The sequence below is a fragment of the Hemiscyllium ocellatum genome, chromosome 4 (genome assembly GCF_020745735.1).
Source record: "Hemiscyllium ocellatum isolate sHemOce1 chromosome 4, sHemOce1.pat.X.cur, whole genome shotgun sequence".
NCBI lineage: Eukaryota > Metazoa > Chordata > Chondrichthyes > Orectolobiformes > Hemiscylliidae > Hemiscyllium > Hemiscyllium ocellatum.
In genome coordinates this window covers 123492619-123507623 of record NC_083404.1, presented here as the reverse complement: position 1 = coordinate 123507623, position 15005 = coordinate 123492619, and the positions used below count along the sequence as shown (strand labels likewise).

General features: G+C 41.1%; 1 protein-coding gene across 9 annotated transcripts in view; it reads right to left on the bottom strand.

The window, feature by feature from the left end:
- The window catches only part of LOC132815081 (focal adhesion kinase 1), a 557743-nt gene that overhangs the window by 285540 nt on the left and 257198 nt on the right, over nt 1-15005 (bottom strand). For all 9 annotated transcript variants that reach the window (XM_060823816.1, XM_060823815.1, XM_060823817.1 and 6 more), the window contains one exon: nt 8921-9141. In XM_060823816.1, coding sequence (XP_060679799.1) covers nt 8921-9109 — 189 coding nt within the window. In that variant the 5' untranslated portion in view covers nt 9110-9141. The remainder of the gene's footprint in view (nt 1-8920; nt 9142-15005) is intronic.

Below are 15005 nucleotides of genomic sequence, written 5' to 3'. Positions count from 1 at the left end.
CTCCCCCATCCCAGGGAAAAGACTTTGTCTATTTATCCTCTCCATGACCCTCAGAATTTTATAAACCTCTAACAGGTCACCCCTCAGCCTCTGATGCTCCAGGGAAAACAGCCTCAACCTATTCAGCTTCTCCCTGTAGTTCAAATCATCCAACCCTGACAACATCCTTGTAAACAGTTTCTGTACCTTTCAAGTTTCACAACATCTTTCCGATAGGAAGGAGACCAAGAGTGCGTGTAATATTCCAAAAGTGCCGAACCAATGTCCTGTACAGTTGCAACATGGCCTCCCAACTCCTGTACTCAATATTCTGACCAATAAAGGAAAGCATACCAAATGCCTTCTTCACTATCCAAGCTACCTGCGATTCTACTTTCAAGGACCTATGAACCCGCACTCCAAGGTCCCTTTGATCAGCAACACTCCCTAGGGCCTTACCATTAAGTGTACATGTCATGTTAAGATTTTCTTTTTTGAAATGCAGCACCTCGCATTTATCTGAATTAAACTCCACTTACCACTTCTCAGCCCGTTGGCCCATCTGATCAAATTGTAATCTGAGGTAACCTTTGCTCCCCACTAAACCTCCAATTTTGGTGTCATCTGTAAACTTACTAACTATACCTCTTATGCTCACATCCAAATCATTTATATAAATCACGAAAACTAGTGGACTCAGCACCGATCCTCTTGGCACTCCTCCACCAGAACCCTCTGTCTTCTACCTTTGAGCCAGTTCTGTATCTGAATGGCTGGTTCTTCCTGTACTCCGTGAGACCTAACCTTGCTAACCAGTTTCCCATGGGGAACCTTGTCAAACACCTTACTGACGTGCATATAGATCACGTCCATTGCTTTGCCCTCATCAATTCTTTTTGTTACTTCTTCAAAAAGCTCAATCAAGTTTGTGAAACATGATTTCCCATGCACAAAGCCATGTTGACTATCCCTAGTCAGTCCCTGCCTTTCCAAATACATGTACATCCTGTCCGTCAGGATTCCGTATCACAACTTGCCCATCATCGACGTCAGGCTCACTGGTCTATAGTTCTCTGGCTTGTCCTTACCACCTTGCTGAAACAGTGGCATCACGATAGCCAATCTCCAGTCTTCTGCCACCTGACCTGTGACTATCATTGATGCAAACATCTCAGCAAGGGGCCCAGCAATTACTTCCCTCGCTTCCCACAGAGTTCTCGGGTACACTTGATTAGGTCATGGGATTTATCAACTTTTACGTGTTTCAAGATACCCAGCACTTTGTCCTCTGTAATATGGACATTTTTCAAGATGTCACCATCTATTTTCCTACATTCTATATCTTCCATGTCCTTTTCCACAGTAAACCCTGGTGTAAAATACTCATTTAGTATTCCCCATCTCCTGCGGTTCCACACAAAGGCAGCCTTGCTGATCTTTGAGGTGCCCTATTCTCTCCCTAGTTACCTTTTTGTTCTTAATGTATTTGTAAAAACCCTGTGGCTTCTCCTTAATTCTATTTGTGAAAGCTATCTTATGTCCCCTTTTTGCCCTCCTGATTTCCCTCTTAAGTATACTCCTACTGCCTTTATGTTCTTCTAGGGGTTCATTCGATCTATCTTGTCTATACCTGACATAAGCTTCCTTCTTTTTCTTAACCAAACCCTCAATTTCTTAGTCAAAAGGAGAGACAGAGGGAGAGAGGGGGGCGGGGGGGAGAGAGAGAGAGAGAGAGAGAGAGAGAGAGAGAGAGAGGGAGAGGGAGAGGGAGAGGGAGACGGGGGAGGGAGAGAGACGGGGGGGAGAGAGACGGGGGGGGGAGAGAGACGGGGGGGGGAGAGAGACGGGGGGGAGAGAGAGAGGGGGGGGAGAGAGACGGGGGGGAGAGAGACGGGGGGGAGAGAGACGGGGGGAGAGAGACGGGGGGAGAGAGACGGGGGGAGAGAGACGGGGGGAGAGAGACGGGGGGAGAGAGACGGGGGGAGAGAGACGGGGGGAGAGAGAGGGGGGGAGAGAGAGGGGGGGAGAGAGAGGGGGGAGAGAGGGGGGGGAGAGAGAGGGGGGGAGAGAGAGGGGGGGAGAGAGAGGGGGGAGAGAGGGGGGGGAGAGAAAGGGGGGAGAGAGACGGAGAAGAGGGAGAGATAGAGAGAGAGAGAGAGAGAGAGAGACGGAGGAGAAAGCGGGAGAGAGAGACGGAGGAGAGAGGGAGAGATGGAGGAGAGAGGGGGAGAGAGAGAGAGATGGAGAAAAGGGAGAAAGACGGAGGAGCGAGAGAGACGGAGGAGCGAGAGAGAGAGAGAGACAGATGAGCGAGAGAGAGAGAGAGAGAGAGACGGAGGAGCGAGAGAGAGAGAGAGAGACGGAGGAGCGAGAGAGAGAGAGAGAGAGACGAAGGAGCGAGAGAGAGAGACGAAGGAGCGAGAGAGAGAGAGAGAGAGACGGAGGAGCGAGAGAGAGAGAGAGAGAGACACAGAGAGAGAGAGAGATGGAGAACGAGCGAAGAAGAAAGAGAGCGCAAAGGAGTAGGAGCAAAGGAAGAAAGAGAGGGAGTTTCAAACTTCAGAAATTAGCACTTGGACAGGAACGTCAGCTTAAATGTTTGGAGATGAAGCCTGAAGGTAAGCTTAGTGAGGAAGAGAGTGAGGATGAACAAACCCATGGTAGCCAAATGGCTGGTGAGAAACTGTTTAAATCTATTCAAGCATTATCTCGATTTGATGAGAAGGAATTAGAAGCCTTTCTCATCTCATTTGCTAAACAACTGCAGAGGCCAGTGACCATTTGGGTTTTAATATGTAGGTAGAGCTAGTGAGGTATTTGCATCACTATCAGAGGTGGTATCTGGGGTATATGAGGATGTGAAGAAACCATCTTATTTTCATACGAGCTTCTGCCAGAGGCCAACAGACAACGTTTCAGGAATCTAAGGAGGGATCTTGATCAACTTATATTGAGTTTGAAAGGAACAAACAAAGAATTTTTTATAGGTAAGTAAGGGCATTAAAAATTGAGCAATTGAGGAGTTCAAAAATTCACTTCCTGAAGTAGTGACAATTCATCTGGAAGAGCAGAGAGTTAAAATAGAAGATGGATAGGATAAATAGACAAAGTCTTTTCCCTGGGGTCGGGGGTCCAGAACTAGAGGGCATAGGTTTAGGGTGAGAGGGGAAAGATATAAAAGAGACCTAAGGGGCAACTTTTTCACACAGAGGGTGGTAGTGTATGGAATGAACTGCTAGAGGATGTGGTGGAGGCTGGTACAATTGCAACATTTACAAGGCATTTGGATGGGTATATGAATAGGAAGGGTTTGGAGGGATATGGGCCAGGTGCTGGCAGGTGGGACTAGATTGAGTTGGGCTATCTGGTCGGCATGGTACCTTTATCAGAAAGAGCGAACACAATAACACTGAATAGACTGTATCAGTTTAAAGTCATACAATTTGCTATAAAAAATGAGCCAGTCACATTTCAGAGACTAAGCAATAAGGTCATTGCTGGATTATCCAATTGTGGCATATATAGTGATGACCTGGTAATTTTCAGTCATATATGGAAGGAACACTTCCAACATTTATCAGATTTGTTTGATTTGACTTTGGAAGACAGGCTTGGTTAAAAGTGAATTTGGGCTATTTCTTTGACATTGTCAAATGGCCAAACGGTATGCAAAAACAAAGGTAACTGGGGAGTTTCCTATTCCATCGACAAAAAGAGCAGTAATACAGTTCCTGGGATTGAGTAGATTTTATCGAAAATTCATTCCAAATTTTAGCAGTGTGGCAGATATTACACTTCGTACCCTCATCTCAATCATGAATACATATTGTGAACAACTGAGGTTCGAGTACCAATCCCTGCAGTACCCTATTAGTCACTTTCTGCCATTCAGAAAAACAGCCATTTATTCCTGCTCTTCGTTTCCTGTCTGTTAAGCAATTTTCACTTCATCTCAATATATTACCCCCAATTTTACACATTCATTTCTTAAATGGGACTTTACTGAAAGCCTTATGGAAGTCCTAATTAACCAAATCACTGGCTCTCCCTGATTAACTCGACTAGTTACACTCTCGAAATATTTCAGTAGTTTGTCAAGCAAGATTTCCCTCCTGTAAATCTAAGCTGACTGTGTTTGATTCTACCATTGTTTTCTAAGTACTCTGCTATGAAATCCTGATTTGATCAGATTTATTGTAGTCACATGTACCTAAGAAAAGTGACAAGCTTCGACTGCAAGCAGTACAGGCAGAACACAATAAGCAAGGACATACAGATCATAGGGTGCTTAGACAGAGTGAGGCATACAGGTTAAACTGTACATGAGATACGCAAAGCAAGATCAACATTAACAAGATAAACATTAGTTGAAGACTTACTGAAGATGTTACCTAGTATGGTGATGAAACGTCTAGAAACAAACCTTTCAGCCCAGCAAGCAAACCAACATCCTGTTAAATAATCTATTATTCTGTTAAGCTTTCTAATAGAATTGAAGTTACATCAATTCTTCTTTGATTTGTTTGTATTTTAATTCTGCAGTAAAAATAAAGTATGTTTCATTTAAAGCGGAGTGTAATCGATCAGATTACATCTGGAAAACAGCACTGAATACTTGCCTTTAATTAAAACAAAAGGTAGGCTCTCGTCTATCTCCTTGCTATATTTGAAAAGGGTTTGGTCTGGCCCATTACAACATTCTTTATGCAGCTTAATGAGATTCTTGACCGAATTTTTAAAACAATTTTCAACTTAAACTTCTCAAGAATGTCATCTCCAATTTCTGCTGTTTTTTTGAGAAGTGATTAGTTTTGTTATGCCTGTTTTAGTTACAGAAACTGTAAAGTCTGCAGCTTTTTATTACTTATACATCTGGACTGTGAACTAAAAACAGAAAACAAAGGACACTGTAGAAAGAGATGGTTCTAGTTTTGAAATTCATGTTTATTAGAGTATATAGTGTGTTGCCTACTATATTACATTTTCTTGGAACGTTGAGAGCAGAAACAGACACCACGAAGCCAAGGAGTTCTGAACCAAAAGAAGTTTCAATGCAAGAGGCCTAACAGGGAAAGCAGATGAACTCAGGGTATGGTTAGGAACATGGGACTGGGATATCATAGCAATTACAGAAACATGGCTCAGGGATGGACAGGTCTGGCAGCTTAATGTTCCGGGATATAAATGCTACAGGAAGGAAAGAAAGGGAGGCAAGAGAGGAGGGGGAGTGGTGTTTTTGATAAGGGATAGCATTGCAGCTGTGCTGAGGGAGGATATTCCCGGAAATACATCCAGGGAAGTTATTTGGGTGGAACTGAGAAATAAGAAAGGGATGACTACCTTATTGGGATTCTATTATAGACCCCCAATAGTCAGAGGGAAATTGAGAAACAAACTTGTAAGGAGATCTCTGCAATCTGTAAGAATAATAGGGTAGTTATGGTCGGGGATTTTAGCTTTCCAAACATCGACTGGGACTGCCATAGTGTTAAAGGTTTAGATGGAGAGGAATTTCTTAAGTGCGTACAAGCTAATTTTCTGATTCAGTGTGTGGATGTACCTACTAGAGAAGGTGCAAAATTGACCTACTCTTGGGAAATAAGGCAGGGCGTGTGAGTGAGGTGTCAGTGGGGGAGCACTTTGGGGCCAGTGACCATAATTTTATTCGTTTTAAAATCGTGATGGAAAAGGATAGACCAGATCTAAAAGTTGAAGTTCTAAATTGGAGAAAGGTCAATTTTGACGGTGTTAGTCGAGAACTTTCGAAAACTGATTGGAGGCAGATGTTCACAGGTAAAAGGGACAGCTGGAAAATGGGAAGCCTTCAGAAATGAGATAACAAGAATCCAGAGAAAGTATATTCCTGTCAGGGTGAAAGGGAAGGCTGGTAGATATAGGGAATGCTGGATGACTAAAGAAATTGAGGGTTGGCTAAAAAAAAGAAGGAAGCATATGTCAAGTATAGACCGGATAGATTGAGTGAAACCTTAGAAGAGTATAAAGGAAGTAGGAGTATACATTAGAGGGAAGTCAGGATGGCCAAAGGGGGACATGAGATAGCATTGGCAAATAGAATTAAGGAGAATCCAAAGGGTTTTTACAAATATATTAAGGTCAAAAGGGTAACTAGGGAGAGAATAGGGCCCCTCAAAGATCAGCAAGACGGCCTTTGTGTGGTGCCACAGAAAATGGGGGAGATACTAAATAAATATTTTGCATCAATATTTACTGAGGAAAAGGATATGGAAGATATAGAGATGGGAAAATAGATGGTGACATCTTGCAAAATGCCTAGATTACAGAGGAGGAAGTGCTGGATGTCTTGAAACGGTTAAAGGTGGATAAATCCCCAGGACCTGATCAGGTGTACCTGAGAACTCTGTGGGAAGTTAGAGAAGTGATTGCTGGACCTCTTGCTGAGATATTTGTATCATCGATAGTCACAGGTGAGATGCCAGAAGACTGGAGGTTGGCAAACGTGGTGCCACTGTTTAAGAAGTGGGGGTAAAGACAAGCCAGGGAATTATAAACCGGTGAGCCTGACCTCCGTGGTGGGCAAGTTGTTGGAGGGAATCCTGAGGGATAGGATGTACATGTATTTGGAAAGGTAAGGACTGATTAGGGATAGTCAACATGGCTTTGTGTGTGGGAAATCATGTCTCACAAACTTGATTGAGTTTTTTGAAGAAGTGACAAAGAAGATTGATGAGGGCAGAGCAGTAGATGTGATCTATATGGACTTCAGTAAGGCGTTCGACAAGGTAGCCCACAGGAGACTGATTAGCAAGGTTAAATCTCATGGAATAAAGGGAGAACTAGCCATTTGGATACAGAACTGGCGCAAAGGTAGAAGACAGAGGGTGCTGGTGGAGGGTTGTTTTTCAAACTGGAGGCCTGTGACCAGTGGAGTGCCACAAGGATCGGTGCTGGGTCCTCAACATTTTGTCATTTACACAAATGATTTGGATGCGAGCATAACAGGTGCAGTTAGTAAGTTTGCAGATGACACCAAAATTAGAGGTGTAGTGGACAGTGAAGAGGGTTACCTCAGATTACAACAGGATCTGGACCAGATGGAGTTTAATTCGGATAAATGTGAGGGACTTCATTTTGGGAAAGCAAATCTTGGCAGGACTTATACACTTAATGGTAAGGCCCTAGGGAGTGTTGCTGAACAAAGAGACCTTGGAGTGCAGGTTCAGAGCTCCTTGAAAGTGGAGTCGCAGGTAGATAGGATAGTGAAGGCAGCGTTTGGTATGTTTTCCTTTATTGGTCAGAATATTGAGTACAGGAGTTGGGAGGTCATGTTGCGCTGTATAGGACATTGGTTAGGCCAGTGTTGGAATATTGCATGCAATTCTGGTCCCCTTCCTATAGGAAAGATGTTGTGAAACTTGATAGAGTTCAGAAAAGACTGACAAGGATGTTGCCAGGATTGGAGGATTTGAGCTATAGGGAGAGGCTGAACAGGCTGGGGCTATTTTCCCTGGAGCGTCGGAGGCTGAGGGGTGACCTTATAGAGGTTTACAAAATTGTGAGGGACATGGATAGGATAAATAGACAAAGTCTTTTTCCTGGGATTGGGGAGCCCAGAACTAGAGGGCATAGGTTTCTGGTGAGAGGGAAGAGATATAAGAGAGATCTAAGGGGCAACCTTTTCACGCAGAGGGTGGTACGTAAATGGAATGAACTGCTAGAGGATGTGGTGGAGGCTGGTACAATTGCAACATTTAAGAGGCATTTGGATGGGTATATGAATAGGAAGGGTTTGGAGGGATATGGGCTGGGTGCTGGGCAGGTGGGACTATATTGGGTTGGGATATCTGGTCGGCGTGGACAGGTTGGACCGAAGGGTCTGTTTCCATGCTGTATGACTCTAAAACAAGAACGTTCTAAATGGCTCCTAATCAGCTGACTATGACGTGTGGGGAGGGGTCAATGCAGCAAAGAACCACCTAACAAAGAGAAAACATCAAAATCAAAATCTCTATGCATGTACTGGAAATCTCTTTCCACTAGCTGCCTTCCACTTACTTTTCTCCTTTTGAAGAAGGAATAAAACACTTTGATAAGCTTAAAGTCTGGTTGAAGATTCGTAGCTCGGGTGTCCGTTGTTGTGGTTCTGTTCGCCGAGCTGGAAGTTTTTGCTGCAAATGTTTCGTTCCCTGGCTAGGGAACATCATCAGTGCTATTGGAGCCTCCCGGAAGCGGCAAGAACAAACCACTATAAATACCGGAAGAAACATCAAAGCAGCGCTTCACAGGAGGCTCCAATAGCACTGATGATGTTCCCTAGCCAGGGAACGAAACGTTTGCAGCAAAAACTTCCAGCTCGGCGAACAGAACCACAACAACTTTGATAAGCGCCAAAAGGTCGAATTTTCAACCAGAGAAAGAGAAAGAGCTTCACAAAGTTCTTGTGACAATAACAAAGAACTAATAAGGAATGTAAATCAAGAAAAGCAACTCATCGAGTCCTGTGGTCCAGACTGGTGTTTTCCTGATCATTGTTTCTCTTGTCCTGCTATTAATATACATGTCATGTCCGTCACTGTTTATAGATTTGTGAAGAGGGAAATTTAAGGATAGAGTCTTATGTTGCAGAGTCATAACTTAGCATTTCACATTGTTATAAACAAATTAACCAATCACAATTTGCCAAAGTTATTTTCTTGTTAAGTCGAAAAAGCCGACGGGTGTTTTCTTTTAACCCAAGTTTGTTTCCACTGCACTACCCAAATTAGTTGTGACAACATGCAAATAATGCTTACTGTGTTATGCATCATTTATCATCTGCCATCTAGAACATTAGAACAGATATTCACTAAATCTAAGTAAAACTTTGAAGAAAGATAAACAATATAAGATCGATAAAACTAACAACAATGTTCTATTGGATAGTGTTCCAACAAGTTTTAGTTCAATAAGAATACTAACTCACCCGGACATCAGTGGCATCACCATGCCTGATGTTCATGACCCAAGTTGAGGGCTCATTATTGCTCTCAAAATAATGGAAGACCTTCAACACTCGTTCCATGGCACCAGGAGATCGTTCCATACTCAAACGGGACTTGGCTCCTGAACCTGCTGTGTGATTCAAGTTCGGGTCAAGGTAACCAGCTGCCATGCTTCTACTAGATGCTATGTGTCGTTCATATTCTATGGAGATAAAAATTAAAAGTTAGAGGCAAAAACCTATAGCTAAGTAAACACATGTTCTCACATGAAGAAAAATTAAACTCATACTAAATGTTGGAACACAATGTGAAAGTGTACATCAGAGTAAGGGCTGAATATCTATTAGTGCTCCAAACTGTTCATCATCTTCACAAACATCCCAGTGTATAAATATTTCACACAAACCTTGTGCCAATTGTGAGTTGTAACAAAATGAACCAAAACCAAATTACATCCCACTTAGATTTCAGAGCTAAAAGCAATGTAGTTTATCTAATGTAAAAACAAAAATCACTGCAGAAACTCAAGATAATTCTGAAGAAAAGTCACCTCAGAATTTGAAGCAAGAACGGATTTTTCTCTCTCCTCGGATGCTGTCAGACCTACTGAGTTTCCCCAGCAGTTTTTGTTTTTAATTTAGATCTACACGGCAGCAATTGCATCTTTTACTTTTATTTAAGTTTCTTTGGTGCTTTCCTATATAACCTATCGGTGATTGTCTCACTGCTGGTTGTTTCAACTAATTCAGTTGTGGATTCAAACCCCAGTGTCAAGACTTGTACGCATAATTTAAGTGCAGTGTGGTATGGAGAAGTGTTGTTTTTCAGATAAGCTGTCAAAGCAAGATTCCACAGGGGTTCATAAGAAAATTCTTAACATTAGTCAAAGTAAAGCAGCATTCCCTCAATGTGCCAAACAAATGTATTACCTGACACCACTAAAAAAACAGATTATCTGGTCATTTAGTACTACCTTCTGTTGGACTTTGCTATATGCAAGTGGCTCTAATATAGGCAATTACAACAGCGGTGTGAGTTACGAACTATGTGATTAACTACATAGCCTCTTGGTCTCCTGAGATAGTGAAATACACAAAATAAAACCATAAATAAATTTTACTTTCTTCTCTTTGTTCTCTACATTATGCCATCTGAGTGCTTCTAGCACTTCATTTAATTTCAGATCTTCAGCAACTACAGTTTTGTGTTTCTTATATTTCAAATCCTGTGAAGCCAAAGGTTAATCCAAACTGAACTGAGATGACTAACGCATGGTATATCACTTGATTAAGGATCAATCATGGCATTACGAGTCAGTTTTATTCTACAGTTAGCCCACTAACTCCCTCACATCTTAGGGTTTTCTGCTTTCAGTTAGAATTCTCAATCTTATGACTGTGCCTAGTTGGTGGTCATTAAAAAAGGTATTGTTAATATTAAATGTTTAATGGCCAAATTATTTAATAAAATCATGAATAAATTATAGCTAAAACAACAATTAAACTTTTCCTGTTAGAATTATTTGAAAGGCAGATCTCATTTTGCAGAATCCCTGGACATTCACTTCATTATTAAAAACTGGACTTACACAGCATTCATGACAATCAAGGGCCCCTCCAAAGACTTTAAAGCTAATAGTGTTATTACTTTTGTGAAGTAGAAACCTCAGTATTCAAACTGTGCACATTAAGTCTCATAAACAATAATGCGATCATGACCAGAGAATCTGTTTTATGTTGTTTTGATCTCAACATAAATATTGACTAGGACACCTGGGATAACTCCCGCTTTTTTTATTTATTAAAAAAAAAGACATACTTTGTTTAAGTTCGTCTCGAAATATGAATGGAAATGGAAACATTTATGATGTATGAGAAGAGGCAAATGAGTCCGATTTGTAGAAACATTGCCACTGTCAATGTGCCAGTTGAATGATAACTGACAAGCTATGGAAATTTTGATCCAAGCAGGTTGACTCAAATTGATCAAAGCATTACCCTCATAATGAACCAGAGAATCACTGTCACCTGTTTTGCCGTGTAAAAACAGCCACAATGCGTTTACATGTTCTTTCAGTCTGTAAAGAATAGTTCCTTTGTATGTAGATTCTGGTACATGCAACAGTGCAACACCGCATGCTCGAATAACAAGCTTAAATTAGTTGTCAGAATAATCATCAGGACACACTGAAATAATCACCAAGAATGGCTTGAACATGGAAGCATAACTAGTGTTGGACATTGTGGTTTGAGTTCTGCAAATACGTGTTACTTAGGAATGGTCAGTACCCTCTCTGGTGCAAACTTGCAGTTATATGTTGTTTGATACAATCCACCAGGCCTTGGGTGGTACAGCCAAAGCAGCTAGCATCACATCAGCATAATCTCATTTACTGCATTCTTAATTGTGTGGTAGGCCACCTTTTTGGATTGATAGCAACATCCTGCTCACTTTGGACACCATTCATACAATCATAGACAGAGATGTACAGCATGGAAACAGACTGTTAAGTCCAACTCGTTCATGCTGACCAGATATCCTAAATTAATCTAGTCCCAATTGTCAGTATTTGGTCCATATCACTCTATACGGTTCCCATTTAGGTACCCATCCACATGCCTTTTAATATTCTAGTTTTAGACTCAGTCCACTTTCCTGGGGAAAAGACCTTGACTGTGGACCTTATCCATGCCCCTCATGATTTTATAAACCTCTATAAGGTCACCCCTCAGCATGTGATGCTCCAAACAAAATAGCCTCAGCCTATTTAGTCTCTCCCTGTATCTCAAATCTCCAACCCTGGCAACATCTTTGCAAATCTTTTCAAGATTTATAATATCTTTCCTATAGCAGGGACACCAGGATTGAATGCAGTATTCCAAAAGTGACTTAACCAATGTCCTGTACAGCAGCAACATGACTGCCCAGCTCCTACACTCAATACCCTGACCAATAAAGGCAAGGGTATCAAATGCCTTCTTCACCACCTGTCTACCTGTGACTTTACACTCAAGCAATTATGAACCTGCAACCCAACGTCTTTGTTTGGCCACACTCCCTATCGCACTTCCCACACTCCCTCAGACTTATAGTGTATAAGTCCTGCCCTGATTTGTCTTAACAAAATGCAACATCTCGCGTGTATCTAAATTAAACTCTACCTGCCACTCCTCAGCCCATCGCCCCATCTGATCAAGATCCTGTTTTACTGAGATAACCTTTTTCACTGTCCACTACAGCTCCAACTTTGCTGTCATCTGCTAACTTACCAACCATACCTCCTGTACTCACACCCAATTCATTTGTCAATGACAAAAAACAGAGGAACCAGCACCAACCCTTACAGCACACTATTGGTCACAGGCCTCCAGTCCGAAAAATAACTTTGCACTACCACCCTGTCTTCTAAATTCAAGCCAAATTAACATCGAAATGACCAGCTCTCTATGGATTCCATGTGACCTAAACTTGCTAACTAGTGTTCCATACGGAACCATGTTGAATGCCTTATTATACACAGTCAGACAGCTGATGATAATGCGGAAATGGAGTATGCATGAACAATCCATACATCAAACACCTATCACAGGGCTATTACGCAAACTACATCTTAAATATTTAAATAATGTCATATAACATGGGTGAAAGACGAATACTTTGTAACAACTATTTGGGATAATGCTTTCCACACCAGTCATCTCTCTCTAATGAGCTGGCAACCTTGTTGTCTGCCTTACCTTATTTTATCCAATTCTATATGTTACTGTTTACACAATAAAAATCTTTGCCTTCATATTGACTTTATTTTGCATATTTATTACTGTATGCTAACCTTTCTGTAATGTCATAATTACTTGTGCTGACACAAAAGGTTATTCCTATACAATTTTTTTTCCAGGATTATCAAGGAACTAATATTAATCAGGTACTCAAATTGTATTTGTGTAGGATTTAAGATATGAAAACAAGCACAGCAATTACAGACTCTTAGTTACGACAAAGCACATCAGATAGCAGAACTTCCAAATCATTAGCAAAACGCATTGGTCAACAAATGGGCTTTAAGAATACAGCCACTACAGTGAATGCAAAGAACTGGTTCTCCACATTCGTGCATTTTTGTACACATAGCAAAGTCCAGATGGGTTGCAGGAAGCATCTTTCAGAAAGCAAGAAAATGAAGAATTCAGCATTGCATTACTCTGGAATCTAGAATCTTTCACCAGACCTTTGGCTATGGTGCTGATATCAGGCCTCAAACACAGCCACATAATTAATCCAAACTCTATTTTTTCCCAACATTACTGCAATTTACCTTCCTTCAAGTATTCAATTTCTCCTTCAAACGTTGCAAGTGAAATCTGCTTACACTGTCCTTTCAGACAATATCTTCTAAACCATCATGCAACAATTTCTTTTCTCTCCGATTCACGGAATAGCACAACACAAAAGTCATTCATACAATCAAGTCTGTACGGACTCTTACAGAGAGTAATCCAATTAGTTAACACCCTCTCCTTGCTCTTTCTGCAATTTTTATCCTCTTCTAAGTGTATATCCAGCTTGCTCTGAAGGATACAACCAGATCCATCAATCTGTCGGGCAGTGCATTCTAAATTGTGAATGTGAGTTACAAAACTGTTTTTTCCACACACTGGATTTTTCACTGATTATTTAAATCCTTGTCCTCTGGCTGTTGAAAACAATTGCCTTTTAATTATTCTATCTACATGCCTCAGGATTTCCAACATCAATAAATTCAGTTTATCTTCACTTCTAGGAGATTAGCCCAAGCTTCTACAGTCTCTCTAGCAAATGCTTTCTGCCAGTTGTAAAGCATTCGCATTCTTCCCAATGCATACTGCCTAAACTGCATTCAAAACCCCAGCTGGAGAAAAAAAGTGTTTAATGACAGTTTCAGCTAAATTTCCTGTCACTTTTACAATTTTGCCTCTATTTATAAACAGCAGATCCCATTTATTTTAATCAACTGATTTATTCACCTGGTCACTTCTGCCCCTCAGATCTGTTCACTTAAAAGATGCACCATGTACCGCAAATAATCTTTGCGCCATAAGACATAGACCATTCAATGAGACACTAGTGGATTTGATCATCTTCAATTACAATTGGTTGCCTTTTCCTTATAACCTTAAACTCCTTCCCGATTAAAAATCTATTTGTCTCAGCCTGACCCAACCTGAACAACCGTCTGTAGTAAATAATTTCAAATATGCACTATTCTCTAAAAGAAAAAAATTCTTCCTCATCTCTGATTTAAAAGGGCAATCAATTATTCTGGGATTATACCGCTAATCCAAGACTCTGACTGGCCCAACATACTCAACCATGCCTCATGAGTCTGTCTCTCTGTACCTGTGATCAACCTAGTTAACCCTCTCTGGACTACCTCCATTTGCCAATATATCTGTCCATTAGACAGTGCACCCAAAACTGTTCATGGTATTCCAACTGTGGTCTACCTAGTTTTAGCAACATTTCCCTATTTTTATATTCCATCTTTTTGAAAAAAAAAGATCACTTTCCATTCACTTTCTCTATTACTTGCTTTTTGGTTTTTGAGAGTTATGTATGAAGACTTCCAAACTCCTCAGTTCTGTAGCTTTCTACAGTCTTTCTCTATTTAAATAATTTTGATCTACTTTCTTCGCCCTGCCAAAATGTGTAAATGTACATATTCTAACATTACATGCTATCTGCCAAGTTTTTGCCAACTTGCTTAATCCTTATATATCCCTCTGTAGACTGAAGTGTCATCCTCAACTCTTGCCTCAGAAATTTAGAAAATAGGAGCACAAGTATGCCGGTCAGCTCTTCAAGACATTCAAAATGATTACGGCTCATCATCCAACTCAGTACACGATTTCAGCTTTCTCCCCATATACTTTGATCCCTAAGGAATATATTTAACTCCTTAATGAAAAACATTCAATGATTTGGCCTTATTCCCTATCTATGGCAGAGAACTCCACATGCTTACAAGTTTCTGCGTGAAGAAATTGCTCCCCATCTCAATCCAAATGGCCTTAAACTTTGACCCCTAGT